Source organism: Lonchura striata, chromosome 8 (assembly GCF_046129695.1).
Source record: "Lonchura striata isolate bLonStr1 chromosome 8, bLonStr1.mat, whole genome shotgun sequence".
NCBI classification, from domain to species: Eukaryota; Metazoa; Chordata; class Aves; order Passeriformes; family Estrildidae; genus Lonchura; species Lonchura striata.
Genome location: NC_134610.1, coordinates 25836205 through 25858977, shown reverse-complemented (window position 1 = coordinate 25858977; position 22773 = coordinate 25836205). Strand labels below are relative to the sequence as shown.

The 22773-nt window shown below is 39.5% G+C and overlaps 1 protein-coding gene across 6 annotated transcripts in view; it reads left to right on the top strand.

The window, feature by feature from the left end:
- The window catches only part of INO80D (INO80 complex subunit D), a 36807-nt gene extending 14330 nt beyond the window's left edge, over positions 1–22477 (top strand). For all 6 annotated transcript variants that reach the window (XM_077785114.1, XM_021538878.3, XM_021538874.3 and 3 more), the window contains 8 exons: positions 1095–1846; positions 5041–5149; positions 11142–11366; positions 13299–13408; positions 15068–15201; positions 16677–16894; positions 17283–17440; positions 18413–22477. In XM_077785114.1, coding sequence (XP_077641240.1) covers positions 1095–1846; positions 5041–5149; positions 11142–11366; positions 13299–13408; positions 15068–15201; positions 16677–16894; positions 17283–17440; positions 18413–19581 — 2875 coding nt within the window. In that variant the 3' untranslated portion in view covers positions 19582–22477. The remainder of the gene's footprint in view (positions 1–1094; positions 1847–5040; positions 5150–11141; positions 11367–13298; positions 13409–15067; positions 15202–16676; positions 16895–17282; positions 17441–18412) is intronic.
- Positions 22478–22773: the final 296 nt, after the last annotated feature.

The window sequence follows — 22773 nt, the reverse complement described above, 5'->3', positions numbered from 1 at the left end:
TTGTTGGTGGTTCTACAGAGGAAGCAGTGCTGGCCTGTGGCATACAGGAAAAGGAGCACATCATGATTCCTAAATTTCTGTCACATATTGATTCCAATCAAAAGTTAATTGCTTACTTTTTAGTATGTCATCTATGCCATAAATTATAATTATTTTTATTTTCATGACAGAGTATCAAAGACCTTTTTGCTTTCTTTTTTTTAATAGCATGACTTTGAAAGTTTTTCATATTAGAAGAACTTAAAATCTGTGCTTTTGGATTGTATATATACCTATTTCTGGCATTATGTAAATGCTTTCTAGCAGCAGAGAGTTTGTTTTAAGACAGATTTTTATTGAAAAATATTCAGCTAATCTTCCGGCTTTAAAATTCATCATGTTAAACTACTAAAACAGAATTTAAGTATTTATGCTACTTGTTCAATAAGTGGAAATAGTGATCTTTCATAGCAGATAGATATGTACTGAGATAGTCCTTATAGGAAACTGTTCCCTACTACAGTGGAATTAATAATAATAATAACAACAATAATAATAATAATAATAATAATAATAATAATAATAATAATAATAATTATTATTATTATTATTATTATTATTATTATTATTATTATTATTATTATTTATGCATTTATGAAAATATTAATTACTTCCACTGCAAGAATTGGCAAATGAAAGGAAGTACTCTTCAATGTACTTAGGAGCTTTTGAACTGATCAGTTAATGGCTTGTGTTCTTGTTGCTTTATGTATCACTGTCCATTTGTTTTGTTCACTTTGGATTTTGACTGCTTACCCTATTAGAGAATTAAGATTTTGAATGACTGTATGTGATTTTCGTATGAATAATGAATGAAGACTCTTGTATCTTAAGATTAGAAATAGTCGCTTGTGTAAGTTTTTTTCCTGCTGGTTTGGGAGCACCACAGTTATGTTTTGTATTAGAAGCAGTTGTGTAAAATTCTTATAAAACCTCTTCTGCTTCATTTTATATTTGCTTGAAATGCGTCTGTGAGTTTCTCCTAAGTGATGTCGTGGCTTCAGATTTTACTTATGGAAGTTTAGTTAATAACTGACTGCTCTTACTTTTCAAAGGTACTGCAACAGCCACCTGCAGGTACTTGGCTTTATACCGAAAAAGGAGAGGAAGAAAAAGAATGATCCCATAGAGGAGGTAAAGGTCAGGCATCAGATGGATGCTATGGCCTTCGGTCTGACAGTGCCCACCCTGGCCTTGAAGATGCCAAATGGACTGGATGGGATGTCCCTCTCCCCTCCAGGGGCAAGGCTTCCTCTCCACTACCTGGAGGCAGAATTAGAAGACCCCTTTGCTTTCAATGAGGAGGATGATGACCTAAAGAAAGGGGCAGCGGTGAAGAAAAAGTTGCAGAGCAAGTTGGCTCACAACCGGCAGCGCCAGAGAGAGACAGAGATTTTAAAAGTTCGCCAAGAGCACTTTAGCCCCATTCCTGCACCTTTGCAGCAGCAGCCTCTGCAGCAGCAGCAGCACTCCCATCTGCCACCTTCATCAGCTTCGTTAAAGCCGACAGGGCTACCGCAGGGCATAGTCTGCAAGTCACCTCAACCTCTGAACACCAGCCTACCAATGCAGGGAGTGGCACCCACCACACACACTATAGCACAAGCGCGGCAGTTGTCTAACAAGAGACCTCTGCCTCTCCTGCCACCCGCCAGGGCTCCTGTCACGGACCCGCCAAGGACTGACCGGGTCCTCATGAAAGCCACAGCCTTCTCTCCGCACTCGTCCTGCATGAGCCGGCTCCAGAGACTGGTGAAACTGTGCACTCGAAAACAGCAGCTGGACACTGACCTGTTTCCTCACTTAGGTGAGTAGCTAATAGATGCACTGCAGCTGTATTTTTTAACCTGAAACCAAAAGACTGAAGGGGAATGTCTTCCTAGCCCTGTCCTGAATTCCTGTGCGGTCCTTACAAAGTAACCCTTGGCATTTTCTTTAGCCCTTTTGTCTATGAAGGCCATGCCTGTCTCCATCACAAATGGTTTATGGAATTGGTTGTTTATTCTTCTTAATGTTCTGTTAACCATTTGAGAAATCATACTGAGGTATTGAAAATACTGTTTGGATTATAGAGAGCTCAGGTAGAAGGTTTTCAACTTGAGTAGTAAATGTGACACTAGCGGTACCTACGTGAGTGAACAAAGTTAGGTTGAAACATTAGGTGTGTGATAAGTGCATGTGCCATAATGAATATAAGTAAAAATTTGGCAGTTTGGCCCATCAATTTCTGCATATTCAAAATTCCAGTTGACTTAATTGGAACACATGCGAATTTTTCTTGACTGGGCCCTATTTATGTATAGAATATGGAAGAATAGAAGGAAAAGACCACTTCAGGAGAGCAGCATTGTTACAGAAGATAGTTGGAAGGGTGAAGTCTTGTCTGCATACCATGCAGAGACAATCTTCCCCTTACATAAAATGATCAATAGCTGCTTGTGAAATATAAGCAAATATAACCAAATTGGTGCTATGATAGTAGTGCTCTGTAAGCTTTGAAAAGGCAACTGGCCTTATGGCTTATTTGTCTGTTTGTGAATATAGACCTAAGCACACCTATCTGTCCTTTTTATTTTCCTCATCCTCCCAAATTACTTTTCTGTTTAGTTTTAGATTGTACATTTCTAACAAGTAAAATACCAGCAGGGAAAAGGAAATGTGAATTTATGTGATATAAGTAGAAACACCATTTATTATGTTTAAAACAAAGACTTCAGATAAACCCGGACATTCCCTATATAATATCTTACTTAATTGCAAACATCTGTAATTTTTGCTATTTCAATTAACTTTTTCTTAATTTGCTGTTAAGATCTGCCCTTTGGCACTCATGGGATAGTTTGACTATTTGTTCAGGAGATAATTAGCATCCCATAGCATGTCTCCAAAGGAAATTGTTCTTCAGGAAACAGCTTTGATGATCCTGTATATAGTGCAGGTCTTTAGAGGAATGGCAACTCTAGAGGCATTTCTGAGTGTCACAGACCTCAGTAGTTTAGAAAGTGACCTGTGTTTTGAAAGACTGTAGAAAGATCCCTTTCTGTGCTTAATGTTCTACATTCTCAACTGGTGAAGAGAATACGTGCTCCTTAAAAAGAGGCATAGTAAAATTAAAAAAGTTAGACCTATACATGTACAGTTAGGCAGGTGCCTAACTATGTGGATGCATTTAGAACAGTTTATATTTGGCAAAGTAAAGGAATTTACATATTAATTATGTGAGAGTGGAAAATTTATTTGTTATTTATTCATTATAAACCTTAATATTAAAGACTAGGTATGCCAGATCAGAGAATTTCAGGATTTCTTGTATATATTTGAGCAGCACTAGAGATGACTGCACAAAATCTTTCAAAAGATTAAGCCAGTTTTATGTGTGCCAACATCAGAGCCATGTATTGGATATTAATATACCTGAAGTCTTCAGTGTCAATACAACTGTTTCTGGACTAGATTTTATTCCTTCCTTTCTGCAGTGCCTGGGAGAAGCAAAACAACTCAATTTCTGATTTTGTTTTTAAACTTTGGTTTTAAACAATTTGTTATGTGGCTGTCAATTATGGGCATCTTTATGGAATGATTAAGTTATTTTTTTCATTCCTTTATGGAAGAGATAACAAGAAAAAGAAACATTTAACATTTAAGTTAAACATTAACATTAAACATTTAACATTCAACATTTAAGTTGAAAGTATAATTCTGACATTGTATCAAATGTCTTAAGGTATCTGAATTTAGTTCAAATATATATTTAAAAAATATTTTTTTTAGGATGCTGAAGTTCCTGAAAGTTTGAGTTTCTGATATCTGTGGTTCATGTTAAAGTGCTGTTTCTGTATGATGAAGGTTACCTGATTATTGTATCCCAAGCTAATGTGTGTGTGTCTCTAACTCTGAAAGTGCTTGATCAAGCACTGGTGCTTTTCCCAGCTCCAAGGCATCTGACTTCAGAATCATCTCAGATATAGTTGTTTAATTTAGTTTTAGCAAAAATGAAATGCTCCTTAACTCTATCAATTTTCAAGGAGCGCACAAGAGAATGAAAAAGCAAAGAATGCTAGCTTGTAAATGCAGCAATGGGATTTTATCCCACCTGCTGCAAGAATGTGGCAAGAATTTCACTGGATGTGAGAGTGAAAGTAGGAAAACCAGCAAAAGATGAAGTTCCAGATAAAATATTCCACCTGAAAACTTACTGGCTGCTTCCTGGTCAAATAGCTGTTTGTAGGTTGACTAACTGAGGCTGCTGGAGCACATTGTAAGTTGATCATACTGCATCATCATTAAGTGAAAACATGCTGCTTGGGGGAAGTGCTGGAGTGTTTGTATCTCTCCCTTTAGCTCTTTCTTCACGCTAATATGTGCATTTGGCAGGCAATTACAGAGACTGAGCAGAGGAACATCCTGGGTAGCTGTGTATCTATCTCTGTCCCTGCTGCTGTGTCTTACAGTTTTCATGTTCTTCTATGTTTTGGCACAGAGAAGGGGTCAGAATATAAACAGAAATGAAATTGGCCTATTTAGATCATATAGTCTTAAATATAAACAGAAATGAAATTTGCCTATTTAGATCATACAGTCTTAAATATAAACAGAAATTAAATTGGCCTATTTAGATCATATAGTCTTAAAATTTACCAAGTAGTCTGTTCTTCATAACACAGACTTCTCTTTTACCTTGTACTTGGTTATGAAAACTAGTATTTATCTGCAGGTAAGATAGTTGGTGATTTTTCTTGCACTGTTTATGGATAAAGAAGCCAATGAGGATTTTAAAAGGAAAATTTAGTTATGATAAAAATCAGTGCATGCTATTTGCACACTGTAATGGAGCTGTTACTGTAGCTTTTCCTGTATAATTGAGAATACTGCATAATTTAATCAAATGTAATTATGCTTGCAACTATACTATACATGCATCTTTTCTGCCAAAGGTTGCTCAAATGCTTAAATAAGGTGGATGCTCTTTTCATCCAGTTTCCATGTTTTCAATTCCCTTAGGGTTGGATTGGTCTGAAGACAGTGGAGAAGAGTTGGAGGATTCAGAGCAAACCTCCCCTTACCAGGTTGCATGGTCTATCCGAGAAAGCCTTGGCTATGAGAGACCTGAGTGAGTATAATTCTTTAGTATTCATGCTGGCCTTCATGGAATAAATCATGTAAATGTGAGCTTCACTTCAAGTGGAGTCAGTGGAACCTAAGCACTTGTTCAAGTGTTTTGCTGAAACAAAGGATTGTTTGAACTAATTTGTTTGTAAGAGCTATGGAACAGCTTGTTGCCTTCTGTCCCAGTTTCCAGCTAACTTAGAGACCTTTGTGCAGTCTGCTATCAGAAGGATGCATCAGGAAAGGATTTAAGCTTGTTTGCCTGAATTTAATTGAGTTTAGTAGGATTTATTAATGAACTTGTGTGCTTTGATGATTGGAGGTCCTGAATTAAAATCAAATCGGGTTGCTATTGGTTTCTTGTCTTTCCTACTGGTTGTTAATAACTTTGTCAGTAAACTTGCTACATTTTACTCATTAAGTCTTGTAATAATTATGCAAGCTATTGTTTTAATATGCTTTTTAAACGGCCATGGTATTTCTTTTCGTAATTAAGTGTTGAATAAACCTCTGTCAGTACTTGTGGTCATTGGAAGGAAGCACGGGACTTGTGAGCATGGGATCAGAAGGATAAGCAGAGCAGGAATTAGCTGCTTGTGCAGAAAGGCTTATGATGTTCTCTATATACTGCTGTCACAAATCTAAACTTACAGCAGGATATGATAATGTATGTCTACTAATGTAAATTTGAAGGTGCACGGTTAAAACAAAGCATCCCAGGTGTAGTATTATAACAATACTGTTGTATGTTATTAACAAAGAAATTGGGGTCTCACTAGAATTGATTATAGTTTCTGTAACACAACTCTCATTCCGTGTGCATCTGGACTTTTTGCTACTACAACTTTTCCCTATTGTTTTAGTTTTTAACTATCACACTTAGAATAATGGTGTTAATGAAACCTTGTTTTGTTGTTACATTCTGAAAATTCTGAACTTATTAGAATTTCCTGCCATCTCTGAAGATTGTCCTCAAGGTGAACCATGAAGGTGTATCTCTGTCATCAGGACACACACCAGGATGCTAAATATTAAGAGCCTTCAGTGAATCAAAGCTATTAAGCAGAGTGTAGACTTCACTTTTTTAAAATAAAGAGGGTTTTTCTTATTATGAATGACTGTAATTTTTTAGGGCATCAGCAGTTTTAGAGTGAGCTTTCACAAATGTTACTTCTATCTTGAAAAGCAACTTTCAAATAAAATGTTTTGGGAGATTGTGAACTTTCAGACTTTCAGACTTCTAAATCATACATAATTTTTCACAGGAGATATATCTATTAAATAGCTTGCCTTACACTCTTCTCTCTTTCGCATTTGATTTGATTCTTCCATAGATCCCTATTTTTTTGTCAACTTATAAAGGTCTTTCTGTGAGTTTTGTCTTCTATTTTTCTTAACTTCCTTTGGATTCTTCTTACTCTTTTCACATACTGAAAGAAAATAATACCTTGTCTTGACATTTTCTTTTCCATTCTAGCATTCTGTGCACCTCAGTTAAATGCTGTCTTAACTATCCATGATGGATAAATTTTTGAATGCAACTGGCTGCTTTTGTACTTCCATTAGTCTGGTCTTCAACAGCCTTACTAATTTGGTCCTAGATAAGCATTCACTTGATGTCAGCCTTCTAAAGCTTTAGTTCCTATTCTGCAAACTTCTGTAGTGCTTTTTATTACTTGAAATGTTTCACTTTGACACTTCTGCAGTGTGGTCTGCCTACTGCTGAAGATGAGTTAGTTTGGGCTGTTTCTGAGGAGATGTGATTTGTAAAAATGACTCTGTTTTGCTAATCTGGTGGTAGGGACTGGTGACTCCTAAAGTCAGCCAGTGACCTGTGGCTCTGAATTCTGGGGACTTAATTTACCAGAAAACCAATGGAGATTATTTTGCAAAACTTTTTGGTTTTGAAATCACATACCTAAACTTAGGGGATTTCCTTGCTGATTTTCATAGTAAAATTAAAGCTCTTTTATCTCTGTTTATTTATATCTGAGCTTGTGGTCCCCACCAGCTGACTGCATTCTGTCTTTTTCCTTTGGACAGTGCAGAATGTTTCTCAGAATAGACTATTGAAAGAAAGTAAACAGTTAATTTCTGCTTTACTGGACAGCTGGTTCTCAGCATTTCTGCTTTTGTGATTGTGGGGGAAACCTCTGTTGAATTTCTTGTGTGATACTCTAGCTACTCTTAAACTCCCAAAAATTCACCAGATTTGTTTAGAATTAGTCTTAACGGTGTCCTGATTTTGGCTGGGATAGTGCTCATTTTCTTCTCAGCAGCTGGCACAGTGCTGTGTTTTGGGTTTGGTAGGAGAACACCGTTGATAACGCTCTGATGGTTTGGCTGTTGCTAAGTAGTGCTAGCCCTGAGTCAAGGACACTGCAGTTCCCTCTGCTCTGCCAGAGAGGGGTGCACCAGAAGCCATGTGGGAGCACAGCTGGGACAGCTCACCCCAGCTGGCCAAGGGGCTACTCCACAGCCTAGAACATCGTGGCCAGGACATGGACTGGGGGCAGCTGATTGCTGCTTGAGGTAGGCTTGAATATCAGCCAGTGGGTGGTGAGCAACTGTATGGGGCATCGCTTGTTTTCCTTGGGGTTTATTTTTCTCTTTTATTTTTTTAATTACAATAAATAGTAGTAATATATTTTACTTTGTTTCCATTAGGTAGGCTATTCTTAGCTCAACCCACAAGGTGGTTTTTTTTCTGATTCCCCTCCCCATCCCACTGGTGGGAGCAGGGAGAGTGAGCAGGCAGGGAGAGGGAGCATGTAGCACTGTGGTACTTAGTTGTTGGATGAGGTTAAACTATGACAACAATAACACATTTTTGGTTCCCTTGCCCTCTGGCCCTTTAATCTGTAAAATTCATATTGTTGCAATCATCTGTGGAAACGCAGGCCAAATGTTTGCTTTTATTATTCTGTGCTTTAATTTTGAAAAATTGTGTTCCTATGGTCCCAGGAGTTCAGGACACAGTGCTTCGAGGCAGGCACAAATGTTTGAGTTCCAATAGTAGGAGTTGGCAGTGGGCACAGTGCAGGCTGGGTGCTGGCAGAGAAGGTTCCTGGGGTGGGAGCAATCCCATGTGGGAGCAGCAATTTGGAGAGAAAGCAGGGGCTGTTCCCTGCTGCAAATTACTGAAGCTTCCCCTTAGATTGTTTGATTACTGAGTCTGGTATCTTAGAAAGGGCTGGAAAACATACAACTTTGTAACAAAGTATTTTTTTACTTCCTACTGTGAAATATAGATAAAGCAAACATTTCAAGTAGCAAGTTTGAAAAAGGAGTGCGAGTCCTTCCTCATACCAACTCCCTCAAAAGATTAATTATCAACACTGTGTTGTCAAAAGTTGGATTTAATAACTCCCAATAAGTAGAATAACTAAAAGAAAGAAGGGAAGATTCTTCAAAACGCTCTGTAAGGAGGGATTTGAAGTACAGTTGCTGGGTTGTCTCGGAATAGAGAGCATGTTCTCATTCCCTGGTGGTGCCTGGCTGCTCATCCTTTTGCTCTTCCTTTCTGCTGCTTTGTGCTGTCTTTGCTTTCTTCAGGAGCACTCAGCAATAATCCCCCTGATGTTTCCACATCAGTCTGAAAGGGAAGGGTTGGGAGTAGGCATTTTGGATTATCAAATGGCTTGTGTGCATTTTCAGAAATCTTTGTGAAAATGAAATGCCACATGTTAAGTTGAACTTCAGAAGTTCTATATGCAGCTTAGGAGAATAAACTAAATAGAATTTGGCCAACTTGTTTATGAAAGAACAACAATAAAAGTATATTTCATTTTCATGCCTACCAAAGAAAAAAAGTTTTATTTTGATATTTTTAGATTTCTTTGAACATATAAATGTTTTGGCTAATCTTATTGACCTGGGAACAAAGTTCTGAACAGGCTTTTAGAAACTGGCTTTTAGAAATTTTAGCTCAAAATAAGCTCTTGCCCACTGCAGGCATGGTTTCTTTCTATACCTTTGATATATGTCTTCATCTATTTTTAAAAAAGATCTCATAAACTGAAGATCAAAAATATTTTAGCATAAAATGTCATTTTTTCTGTCTCTTTCAATGTGAGAGAAGTAAAAAGTCTCAAATATAAGGAAATGTACATTAAAAAACACTCTTTCCACACAAAAGAAATTTCTTTCCCCTAAGGACTACTCCTGCTATTCTTAAATTAATTTTTAACCATATTTAAAATTAAATCTGTAACTTTGTTTAAAAGTCTTGCCCCAGAGCAGTAATGAAATATCTAAGATATTAAACCTACCAATAAATATATATGCTATCCATGTTTTCCTCTTTTATTAATATATTGGAAAAGGAAAATCTATGTTAAATAGCCCACAGTAATTTTTTTCTAAAATTTTCACAGGTAGTTTTCCCCAGTAAGCATTGTTTCCTAAGAGACCTTAAAAGTGTATTTTCATTTAATTTTCAATGTAAAAATATTCTAAACATTGCATATGTTAAATATTTTTAATAATGTTGTATTTGCTGCTAAGCATGTAATTGCAGAGGTTAATTACTTGTAATTTATGTTCTAGAAAATAAGCTGTAATCTGTTTTAACAGACAAAATACACAGTATGGTTGACTTTACGTGAAACTTCACAAAAACATGCGTTTGTGTCAAAGGCAGTGTTTGCTGCTGCAGAGTTTTCATGGAAAGCCTTAATGGAGATGGATGGCTGTAGTCTCTTCCACTTGGCCTGTGTGTAAATAGAGTCAGAGTTTCCAGAAAAGAAAGTAGGTCTTCACCGTACTGCCTCTCAGGGGCAGATCTGCTGTCTGCATTTCTGGATCTTACTTTATTTAGTAAATACCATGGCTGGTATTTCACATCTTGCATCTCAGTGGTGGCCTCCTTTGCTGTGCACAGGTTTGGGTGTCAGCTCATTCAGTTCCACGGGCTCTGAACATTGCCAGCTTTTGATTTGCTTCATTTGTTTGGATTTCTCTTCTCTCCCCTGCCCTTTATTTTTTGTGTTACAGATAGGAAAGTTGGCAAAAAGTTTCTCTGTTTTATAGGAAAAAAAAAATAGAGGGAAGACTCAACAGAGTCTGCTTAGATTCAGCACATGTATTTTGTTGCTCCATGAACAAAGATCTCATTCTGCAAACTAGTGCTTGTTGTGGAGACCTTCTAGGTGGCTTCATGGAGCTTGTTTTAACAAGTTCCAGTGATGATTTTCTGTTTCATGACTTTTACTTCATTTAACTGAATGTGTTGACATGGTTTGATGGTCTTGTTGATATTTGCCTGGACATTGAGAGAGCCAAGATAAATGGAGAAGGGCTTTCTTAAGCCAGCAAAGAGTTGGATTAGTCCTTCATCCGGTCATTGCTTAGCCCTAGTCTCATCTTTCCCTCAGTATCTTTGAGATAAAGCTGAGTTTCTTCTCTACTATTGTACTGTAACTCAACTGCAACTCTGCAGCAAGGGGAAATCAGTATCAGCTGTTAGCTGTGTTAGTGTGTATTTTGGTTTAAAAAGGAATATACTGCCTGGCAAAATAAAAGGAATTGGAACAAGTCAGCAGTTTAGGTACTTGTTAGAATTTGACCATCTTCTCCAGCATGATCATTCCTCAATAAATTTCCGCTACACAATTCCCCACCCTTGTCTTCTCCATTAATTGCACTTTGATTTAAACATTGGTCTCATTTGCTGAGACATTTACAGTAAATAAAGGTTAACAGTATAGATTTCTTTTTGAACAGCAGGCTCTAGACATTTAAATGTGTCAAACTTGATGATAAATTGATGTAATCTCTAATAATGACATACTAAGAAGGGCAAATACCTTTAGAATTCAAAAGGATCCTACTCTTGCTATTTCTCAAGTAACACTGCCTGATTTCAGCATTTGGATGTTTGTTTGGCTAGAAGATGGATGCCAACTTAATAATTCTATTAGAATGACAAATTAGCTTGTGGGGAAAAAAAAAAAAAGTATCTTAAAGCGTATTTGTTTCTATTTTCCCTTCTTCAGGTCCGATGATGACAATGCAGATGACAGGAGTTCCAGGGTGACCAGACTTTGCACTTACTTTCAGCAGAAATACAAGCACCTCTGCCGCCTGGAGCGGGCAGAGTCCCGCCAGAAGAAGTGCCGGCACACGCTGCGGAAAGCCCTGCTGCAGGCGGCCAGCAGAGAGCCCGAGCGCGCGGGGCAGCTCCTGCAGGAACTCCGGAGAGCTGCGTGTGCTTGTACCAGGTTAGACCTGCCCTGTCGCTGCAGGAGCCTGGGCTGGGCCAGGGTGGGCATGGGCTGAGCATCCAGCAGCTGAAATGATGAGCTCTGAAATCGCTAGTCACGCACAAGGCAGAAAAAACATGACGCATAAATGCCTGTCAGTGGAGTAAAATAAACGTGGCATGCAGAGTTTTCCATGAAGACAGGCCTTCTTCAGGTTTATGTTGTAAAATGTGGATGGTTTGTTCAGCAGTTTCTGGACCCAAATATCTGGTCCTTTACTGTGCCAGTAGAAGGTGTGCAGTCTGGTCTGTAGTTCACTGCTTCGAATTCAGATTTTGCTTTCAGACTGCTTTTTTTGAAAAGTCTGTACCTCCTCTTAATTATCTTCCCAGCAAACCAAATTTAAGCTCATGCTTTTTGTTAGATTTAACTCAATCTAACATTAAATAAAACCTGGCAACAAAATACATTAATTCTAACAACTTTGAAGGTTATCTTCTGTGGGAATCCTTTCTACATAATGCCAACATCCCTCCAGCTCTCAGCATATGGAGAGTTGGTTGATTCATATTTGTGCAGGAACAGTCTAAGTCTGAACCCTGGTGTTACGTTTGGGGTATCAGAAGCATCCTTTTGCTGTTGGGGTTTTGCTTTACAGGATGTGTGACTGTGGGGTGTAGTGGATAATATGAAATCCAGATTTTAGCTAGGTACGGAGAGTGTATTGTGTTTAATAGGATGCTTGTGTTCCTGGAGAGTGGGATGTGATTCATATTGAAGGGTTCATTGCTGGGGAGGTGGACTGATTCTGAAGAACTGCTCTAGAGGTGTAATGTAGAAGTCCGTTACTGGTTTACAAAGTTGTGTATAAATTTCTCCAAACTTAAACACTACAGCAAAAGTTCACTTGAACGGACAAGCTCTTGCTGGGGTTTTTTTTCCCCTCTTATTTTTCCCTTTTATTAAGCAAAAAAAGTTTACATTGTTTTGGGTAGACCAGCAAAGCCAGTATGCCTGTCATCACTGCTCTGGTCAATTTAAGTAACCATAGAGTCTTTTCAGATACAAAATTTTTCACAGGAGTAATACTACTAACTAAAACTTTGCTCAGTCAAAGTGCAGTTGACAGAAATGGCTGAAGGAAAACAGTCAGGCTACAGGCAGCTTTTTGTCAACCTAGAAAACAACGTGTACAGAGGTGCAAGTCAGCCCTGGAATCGCCAGCTTTATCTCCATGAAGGTGACACATGCCTGGAGAGCAGGCTAACCCCAAGCGAGCTGTGTAACGCTTCAGTGCTCGTCCACACTGCTGTCTGGTCGCCTGCTTGCAGCTCAGGCTCAGAGCACAGGGGCTGTGCTGGGGAAGTGCCCAGCTCCGGGCACCTGCTGGTGGATTGGGCTGTAGCACGTTGGTGAAGGAGAGCTTTTATCCATGTTGAGCACGCTCAGGCTCTGCCACTCCAGAGCTCAGTCTAAGTTTGTCTGAGCACATGCTTGCATGTAAGCTCTGGGGATGCTCGGCATGTTTTGATTTATAAACAGGCTTGGAAGTGCACTTGACTCCCATCGAGGCATACCCAGTACATTGAATCCTAAAGACTGACCTCATTTTGAGGGTCACCTGTGTTGACACGCACCTACTGCTGCCCTTTCTGTTGCAAGGTGTTGTAATATTTACATGGTAGTAGCACATAGCACCTCTCATTACAATTAAGGCCCTTTGAATTAAGAAATAATCCTGTTACTACAGTCACACCTTCACCTGTCATTGACATCTATTCTGTGTCCCTGTGTAGAGCTTGGTAATAGTGTGCACCCATCTGGATCATGACACACACACACGTGTGTTACAATTTTTCATCCTACTGTGCTACATTCAATATAATAATTGTGTTAAGTAACCACAAGACTGGGGGTTTGTCTGTAAACTCTTTTATGCTTTCTTTTCAGCACAAGCCAAGCAAGGCAGAGGGATGCAGAACCAACAACCTGCAGTGGGACTTCGAAGGGAGAGCAGTGCACTAACAAGGCCCTTCCATTCACCAGGCACTGTTTTCAGCGTATCCTCTTAACTCTGTTTGGGAGTTGCATTCAGGCATAGGAGCTGTTCTGTTTTGGGAGTTTTTTTGTTTGTTTGTTCAATTTTTGCATGATAACTAAGTTTTCACAAAGAAATACCTATTTGTGAGTATGTCATCAACTCCTTTGCCTTTAATTTGGCTGTGTGATTTAGACACCGAGAATAAGTATTCTGCTACTGGTATCTGTAATAGGAGCATCATTTTACTTTGTGAGCTGTATTTAGTATGTGCAGGAAGCATTTACAAAATTAGTCCAGATTAGGAAGGTTTCCCTGTACTTGGAATTTCAAATAAAGCCTGGAAAGAATGTTGTAAGTCAATGGCTGAAGATCTCAGAAAGAAGAGAGCACAATAGATGTGAGTTTTGGTTCTGAAGACTATAAAAAGGCGGACTTATGACCTATAATACCTAAAAATTCTGCAGACTTTGTTTATTTTGTTTTAGCTGAAGAATTGTTGGTGCTTCTGTTGGGGTGATTCCTTTTGTTGAAACTTTTGGTTTTGGTATTAAAAGTAACTAGTGCTGATGTACTCAGCTACTGTCAGACTGCAGCACCTTTCCAATCTTTTTGTTTTGCTGATGCCTTGTTTTTATTGTTTGATTTTTTGCAGGCTGCTTAAAAGCAGTCTGCAGAGCAGCTGAAAACCTCTATGAGAGAGCACCATGGCATACAGCTGTATTTGGGATTTGCCTCATGGTTCTGATGGTATTTTTTTGTTTGGGAGTTTTTTCATTTTAAATGGTCTCTCTTGTGTGTAGAGCAGGGTAATCAGGACTAGTGATTTTGCATGTATGTCCATTTTTTCTCTCTACACTTTCTTCTGTAAAATGAACAGGTTCTTCATTCTGACCCATCCATCCAAGTCTGCTATCTGGATTGTTCTGCGTGTTTTTCATTTCTTTGTCCATTGGTGTTTTTTTGGTTTTTTTTACATTTTATAAACATACATAGTGATGTTGAGGTCTGAGAACTGTTCAAGATGGAAGGAGTGCTTCTAATGTTGTTTGAAAAAGACACAATGGAATATCTGTTTGATTTGCTGTAAGTCTGGAAACATTTTTACTTCTGCTAAGGATTTTTCTGAAGGAAATCTCAGCAAGCTTACGTTTGGATTTACTTGACCTTTCTGTCTGCTTGCACATCTTTTTTTTCAGAGGAGCAGGAAGGATCTTGAAACTTCTTTGTCTGTGCTCTAAAGATAAATGCCAAGAATGTACCTTAAAAGATTGAATTAAGAAATACTCTTTCTTTAATGTTTTGGTATGGATTGTCATTAGTCTGTAAGGAAATAGTCCTGTTGACTACGCTGTTCCAACTCCTACTATTGATCTATTGATTAAGGGTCCAGGAAAAGGCTTCTTTTTGCTAAGAACTCATTAGTGAAATGGCTGCTTTTATAAAACTATCTCAGTATATAATAAAATCATTAGAAATTCTGCATGAATGCAGTTTTTTCACTTTAAGAGTTGGTTTGAGCCTTACCTAGCTTTGAACTTGAATAGCAAATTTAAGGCACTCATTAAAAATAGTATCTATGGATAGATAGAGTTGAAGGCTCTGATCTTTATCAGATTGATAAATCAAAGGGCGTTCCTCCACCCCTGTCTTGTGTTATTCCTGATGCAGAAATGCACAGATATCTTATTGAACCGTTCTCAGCAGCTCTTCTCGAGTTGCACAGCCAAGTTTGCAGATGGTCAGCAGTGCTCTGTGCCAGTTTTTGACATTACACATCAGACACCTCTGTGTGAAGAACATGCCAAAAAAATGGTAAGTACAAAGCCATTACTGTATTTATTTGTGTATTGGGATGATCAGGAGTTTTAACTCCAGTCTTCCTATGAAGTCTTCCTTGACAACTAGCAAGTTTATGAACTTAAGAGTTTGTTTATTATTATTTTTCTTAAAAGGGTAAAACTTGACAAACATTCCCAGTTAGTATAAAGTATGGCATGAAAATCTTCTATGTAGTTGTGAGGATATAATGAAGTATACATGGGAATATTCTTCACTGGAGGAAATTTGATTGCTGTCTTGAACTGAGAAATAGAAGATCATTGTGAGAGGTCCTGTGGTCATTTTATTTGGGGTCACTCCTGGTCCTTGGATCTGAGTGTAATATGAGTATGGTGTTAAGAACATTGCCTCTTAAACAGTCTCAGTACACAGGGCCCAAAGTACTTTGTAAAGGTAATGTAGACAGCAACTACAAGGATGCAAATAATGGGTTTGCTACTTTATTTATCTTCTAATAAGTATTAGAATTTATCTTTAACCTCCTTCAGGGATCCATGGATCCCAGAGAAAGAGCAGTGGCCTAACTCAAGCTGAGAGAATGGAGAAATGAAGTTGGTGTCCTTTGCTCTCCTTTTCATGACACCAAACTTCCAGAACAAAACCTTTAGGATAATTCATAAACCTACTTCATTCCTGCCCCTCCTTCAAGGCTTCTTGTCTTCTAATTGTCTTACCTTCAATTAGGTGTAAAACTGCCATTTTTTTTGCTTTGTTGGGTTATTAGAAGTTTTTTGTTACTGTTTTTATCCAGCCTCTCCAATAATTGTGCATTATAGAGTTTTTTGGTTTAAAATGTGAGGGTTTGTACTACACAGATCTGTATGGGGTTCCTTCCTCTTCTAGGCAATCTTCAGTATGTCCCTCCAAGTTTACCTCTATAACAAATATAATCCTATATCAAATATAATGATGGCAACTGAAGACTGATGATAGTTTGATTTATTTCTTAATGTGTCAGTGGTTGCTGTTCAGAAGCATTGAGGCCATAATTGTTTACCCACATCCTTATTCTAGTCCAGCAGTGTTAATTTTGTTTCCTCAGTGCTGTCCTTCTGTTATGTCAGCAGGCACTTTAGGATTGTGCTTCAGCTTCTGCACATTATCCACATTAACACCACCTCACAACAGCGTCTTGTCTTTAATACTTACAGGAGTGCTGCTAAAGGTTATGGTTTTGCACTATTTAGTCAGAGTTTGCTATGATAATTTTTAAAGTGACACTGCACAATCTCCTGTTTACAATATCTTATAATTTGGTCTATGTTGTTTTTACCATTGAGGTCAATGAAGAAGGAAACAGTTCAATTTTTGAAATTTTGTCTGGGTATAAGCTAACAGTCCCTCTTACATTACATTCCACATGTCTGTGGAATGACCAGGGTGAAAAAAGCCGAGAAAGTAATACTTGTTCTTAATATGCTGCCATTGGTATTGCTTTGCTCCCAAAGGATAATTTCTTGAGAGGGGACAGCTCCCGTAAAGTTCAGCACCAGCAGCAGAGGAAACCCAGGAAAAAAACGAAGCCACCTGCACTTACCAAAAAACACAAGAAGAAGAGAAGGCGAGGCCCACGCCGGCCCCAGAAACCCATTCCTCCTGCAGTGCCCCAAGGGAACCTCACCATGCCTGCCAGTGTTTCACTGCCAGTAGAGATACCCCACATACGGTCAGTGCTGTTCCTGCCCACTTTCCCACTGCTGGCCTGAGCATTGCCAGTGAGCTCTGTACAAAGCTGCCAAGCAGCATCTGGAGCATGGCTAAAAATTGCATCTCTATGAGACTGTTGAAAAATACCTTTAGAGTGGGTCATTTTGGATTTGAGCAATGATTGGGTTTGGTGGGTAAAATATCTTGCTCCTGATATTGCCTCTTACATAGTTAATGAGTAGCTTAAGTGTAAGCTTCCTAAAGAAACTACCTAAAAGCATTTTTTTCCTAGATAATGGGGGGAAATGTGTGTGGGGAAGCATCCTTTGTAGATGGATATGCGCTGATAGTTGTCCTTTGGAGCAAGCAGAGTTGAACACCAGGGACTAATGTTCCTTTCTGTTCAGGAGCCCCTCCACACCAGAGCTCAGTGCCGATGAGCTGCCTGATGATATCGCCAATGAAATCACAGACATTCCACATGACTTGGAATTGAATCAGGAGGACTTCTCTGATGTCCTGCCGCGGCTGCCCGATGACTTGCAAGATTTTGATTTCTTTGAAGGTACCATTTTATTTTATGCTAGCATGAACACAGTCAGTGAACTGAAGAAGTGAGTGTTTCTAAACTGCATTTTGAGGAGTTGCTTGCTTTCCTACAGAGGTAATAAATTCTAGAGAAGGAAGTGTGCATTCGCTGTATTGTTTGTGAGCTCTGAAGTAAAGCAGACTTTAAGAAATCTGTATGCATAGTTCTCTGCTTGCTCATATAATTACTTCTCTGAAAATCATAATTGGTTTAGTATTTTAATAATTCATTTTACATTTTTACTGCCGTCAGTGTTACAGTTTAATCAAGAGTGTTCTCAGTAATGGCATCTTTCTGCCATCGAGTGGGGCTGGAATCACAGTCAATGTTGGCCTTTGATAAAAAGAGAATAGAGTGAGAATAAAATCTCTAAATATATTTTTAAACCTAACTTTTGATCAGAAATGTGCTTTAATTTCTGCATTCCAAAGCTCAGTGCCTATAACATATAACAAAGAAATTAGAACAGCCTGGAGTTGGGTACGTGATTTCTTTGATCATTTTCTGATACAACATGACATCAGACTGTGTTTGAATTGAAATTAACCTGAATTATACTGTCTGTGTAAATTTTAGGTCCAAGCTGTAATGTGGTAAGTAGAAAGAGGGATTGTAGACCATGTGTTATTGCAGCATTGAAGAAGATCTTACTTAAGCATTTTTACTTTTAAATCTAGGAAGTTTAAGAGGCATCTCCTATTTTAGTATGTGGAAGAGAAGGGGGAGAGAGGGATTTCCATTGAACAGGGAGATGTAATTTTATGGTTTTCTTAGCTTGCTTGGCTAGTGAACACTGATGAATGATACTTTCTGTGTGCTGCAAGCCATGCTGGAAAGTTATCATACAATGCAACTCTGTACAGAACTGTCTGTATGTCTTCATCCTGAGCTTAGGGCCAGGATCCCCTGAGAGCAATGCACTTACTGGTGGTGTTCCTGTTTCTGCAGGTAAAAATGGAGATCTTCTTCCAACCACAGAAGAGGCTGAAGAACTGGAACGGGCCCTACAGGCTGTAACTTCTCTTGAGTGCCTGAGTACCATTGGAGTACTTACACAGACAGATGGTGTGCCAGTTCAGGAGCTGTCAGATAGAGCGATAGGGGTGTTCTCTACAGGTGCTGGAGCTCCAGGAATGCAGTCCTTGAGTCGAGAGGTTAACACGGATCTGGGGGAGCTGTTGAATGGGCGTATAGTACATGATAATTTCTCCGGTCTGGAGCTGGATGAGAACTTGCTCCGTTCTGCTACCTTGTCCAACCCACCTACGCCCCTGGCAGGGCAGATCCAGGGGCAGTTCTCAGCCCCAGCCAACGTTGGCCTTACTTCTGCCACTCTGATGAGCCAGAGTGGCCTTGGGGAGAGAGCCTTCCCGGGACAGTTTCATGGACTTCATGATGGCAGCCATGCCTCCCAGAGGCCCCACCCTGCCCAGCTGCTGAGCAAGGCAGATGACCTGATCACCTCACGACAGCAATACAGCAGTGACCATTCACACTCCTCACCCCATGGAAGCCATTATGATAGCGAGCATGTGCCGTCTCCCTACAGTGACCATATCACATCCCCTCACACCACATCCTTTTCTGGTGATAACTTGGCAGCTACCTTCTCAGCAGAGATGCCCATGATGGCACAGCACTTGCTCCCAACGCAGCTGGATGTGCCACTTAGCGGGGTGGTCAACCCCAGAACTCACTGGGGAAATCTTCCTGTCAATCTTGGGGACCCCTCTCCGTTTAGCAACCTTCTTGGTGCAGATGGACACCTCCTGTCCACCTCCCTGTCCACACCACCTACCACCTCGCACTCAGAGACCACACAGCCTGCCTTCGCCACTGTGACCCCCAACAGCTCCAGCGTGCTTCCGGGGTTACCGCAGACCAGTTTCAGTGGCATGGGTCCTGCCTCCGCTGAACTCATGGGCTCCACCTCCCCTAAACAACAGCTCCCTCAGTTCAGCGCAGCATTTGGGCACCAGCTGAGCTCCCACAGTGGCATTCCCAAGGACCTGCAGCCCAGCCACAGCTCCATAGCTCCTCCCACGGGCTTCGCAGTGACCGGTGCCACTGCTACCAGTACCAATAACGCATCTGCGCCCTTCACCACCTCCAGCTGAGCTTGTCTGCCTGGCTCCCTGCAGGTAGATGGGGGACCTGTGTTTTCTATCTTTCCTTTTTTCCTTTCTCTTTATTTTGTCTGTCTTCTCTTCCCTTTTTTTTAAGAGGGGGTTGAGAAGAAAACCCCTGCTTCAGTACTGACCAGGGTTAGCCCTCTGTGAACCTTGCTGTAGCATTCACATGTGCTTGTTAGGCACCGGTGCTCATTTATTGCAGGCAGGTTCACTGTTCCCCAAGAATTCCTTAAGGTTACAGCACAGTTACTGGATGTAAATGATCTTAGCAGTAAGACCTAGAAATGGGAAGATACCTCAGATCAGTGATGCATGTTACTGTTCCCTAGGGTTCGGATCAGTGCTTGCCATCCCATTAGCATCTGGTAGAAGGTTTTTCAGTGGGCAGAAGTCTCTTGATTTTTTTTTTTTAATTTACTATTTTTCCAAAGGTAGCATTTGGCACGGAAAACTTGGCTGCACACATTGATTTGAGAGTGGTGCACTGAAGTCCTAAATCGAGATCACGATTCAAGGATGAGTTTGACAGTTTCTTGAAACAATCTCTTGACCTCCTCTGTGTGTGTGTGTTTGGGGTGCAGGGAGCAGCGATTCCTTTTCTTCTTTTGGTGAAGAAGTAGTTGTCCCCTTCCGGAACTGGTCACTGTTCTTACTGCATGCTGATTTTTGGGGTTTTATTATTACCACGATTTGTAATTCATTGAGTAGCAAAGAGATCAGTTGACTGGTTGCCCATAAATTTGAAGGCTGTTATTAAGTTAGTCCAGGAAAACAAACAAAACAGAAGGATTGAAATATAGATCATGGATTAGAGAAGATTCCTGTGAGAAATTTCCTTCCTTGCTGAATTACTGTGGCCTTGTAGCACTGATGATTTGCCTTTTCAAATGTGTCTTTGTCCAGAACTCTTTGCCTGACAGCCTGACAGGAATTTCCCAACTGAAACAGGAGGAATTAGGTTGGTTTTCTGCCCATCCACACAAGTCTAGGTCAGGCCCATTTTAAGTTTCAAATGGATTCATTTCTCACAATACATCTAACTAGTGAGACTTTCTTGGACAGTTTTTAATCCCCTAAGAGCCATATGGTTTTTCCAACACTTGTAGGGTTTGATGCTCTGTTTGGGAAGCTGAATTTATGTAAGGAGCTAGCAGGTACCTATCAGCAGTCATGGCTCACCAAAAGAGAAATCACTAATGCAAAATAGGTAACAGTTCCTTCTGTCTGCAGGATGGTTTTGTTTGTGCTGATCACCTGCTAATGACAGTATTCACTCTTTGGTAGTAATTGCAATTCCTAAAGAAAGGAGTCAGATAGGTTTTAGATTTCTTAAAATTATTATTTTTTAAATTTTGTTCTTTAAACCAAGAGGTAATAGCAGCAGAAATTCTGAGGTGTTTACTTGCATCTCCTTATCAAGAAGGAATTTGCTTATGACTCTCTAGGGCTCAAACTTACTACTGTACTCTGACTTTAACTGTAAAAGTAGCTCCTGTTTAATACAAGTCTCTACTCTTCTTGGTTTTTTTCAGAGATGCAGATGACTGAAAGTAGAAAATTCTACATTTCAGTCTTGTACTGTAGATGATGGATTTTATTCTACCTGTGTGAATTCTAGTCTATTTCAGGAAATTAAGAGAACCAAGCACATGTAATAGGAAGGCCTAATAAACTTTCTGAGCAAAGGATCACAAAGTGAAGTTTAGTTGCTATAGAAATTCATTTTGTTAGCAGTCAGGCACACACCAAAATATCTGACCCAAACCTCTCCTTCCATCTTCCTAAGGAAGAGAGTTTAAATGGGATAGATCTTGTGTCTTCTTACTATTGTAGCAGTCATATTTATCCCTCTTTTCTTGAATGATCTGTCCTTTAAATATAAAAGAGTATGGATGATGCATATGTCTTTTTCTGAAATTGCAGGTGTATGTGGGTGGAAGAAACAAAAATTATTTTCATGTTTCTGTTGCTATGAAGTCATTATTTCATACTTGGTAAAATAGATCTTAATAATATAAGCTTAATATTTTAACGGGTGATTTAAATATGTTTGTAACACTTAAATGTTTTTAAATCACATAAAAAGTTTAATTGAAGCCTATGAAATCCTGCTTGTGGTTGTCCTGCTGATTGAGGAATGCCCAGTGATATTGTGAATTAGGCAAATCTGACAAGGCTTTTATTTATTTTTATATTGTGTTACCCATACTTTGTTGAGGAGACAAGTGTTTGATTTGCAGATGATTTTTGTTGTGTTCGTATACCTTCTTCAATGTGCTGGGATGTCTGACTGAAAAAAAGTGGAGAACTGGTATACCAAATGGTTAATTCCTTAATCTGCTTGTGTATTCATGTAATTTTAGAGGCTGTTAATTTCTATGTATTGGTTTCAGGACTTTGGTCTTGAAATGGTTCTTGTGCCCGTCAAACTTCTAATGAAGCTGCAGCTAGTGCAGAGTATAATTACCCCACATCTTATTTCCTCTTTCTTGGCAAATGTTGGGGGGAAGAGAGGATAGGAACTGAGAGCCAAGTTCTGCTTGGTTGTGTTGGTATAAATTACAGAGGAGCTTTCCAGTCTAAGGTCACAGTGAGTTTGTACTGGTTTAACTCAGAACAGAACCCAGCTCCTAATCTGTGCATTGATTTAGACAGGGAATTTCAAAAGCTGTCACAGCTATGCAGGTCCATGATTACCATTTGAAATCAATGGCCTTTATGTACCTGCATTTCTTTAAAGTAGTTTGGGACTCAAGTCTCTTCCCCCGCTTAGATTTCAATTTTTGTATATCGCTTGACGACTCTTCCCTGAAAACTGACTGCGTTACATTTTTCCATGAGCAAACTAAGTTTGCAATAAAGCTGCACTTTCAAAAATAAACTTCAGTTTGTATACAATTGAAATAGGAATCTCCCTGTCCTGTCTGCCACAGAGTTCTGAAACAGGCCACCACTCCTGCCTTTTCCTGGTTCACTTCTCATTTTTTCACTACCACCAATTTCATGGTTACATGGCTGCCAAGCAGTTACGGGTCTTGATCTTATAGCTTTACAAGGTGGATCATTCCAGGTGGGCTTCTACACCCACTCAATCTGCTGACTTCAGTGCATCAGTGTCTTACTGTTGGATGCAGGAGATCTAATCGAGAGGTATGTGTAGTCAGAGATACTTCACAC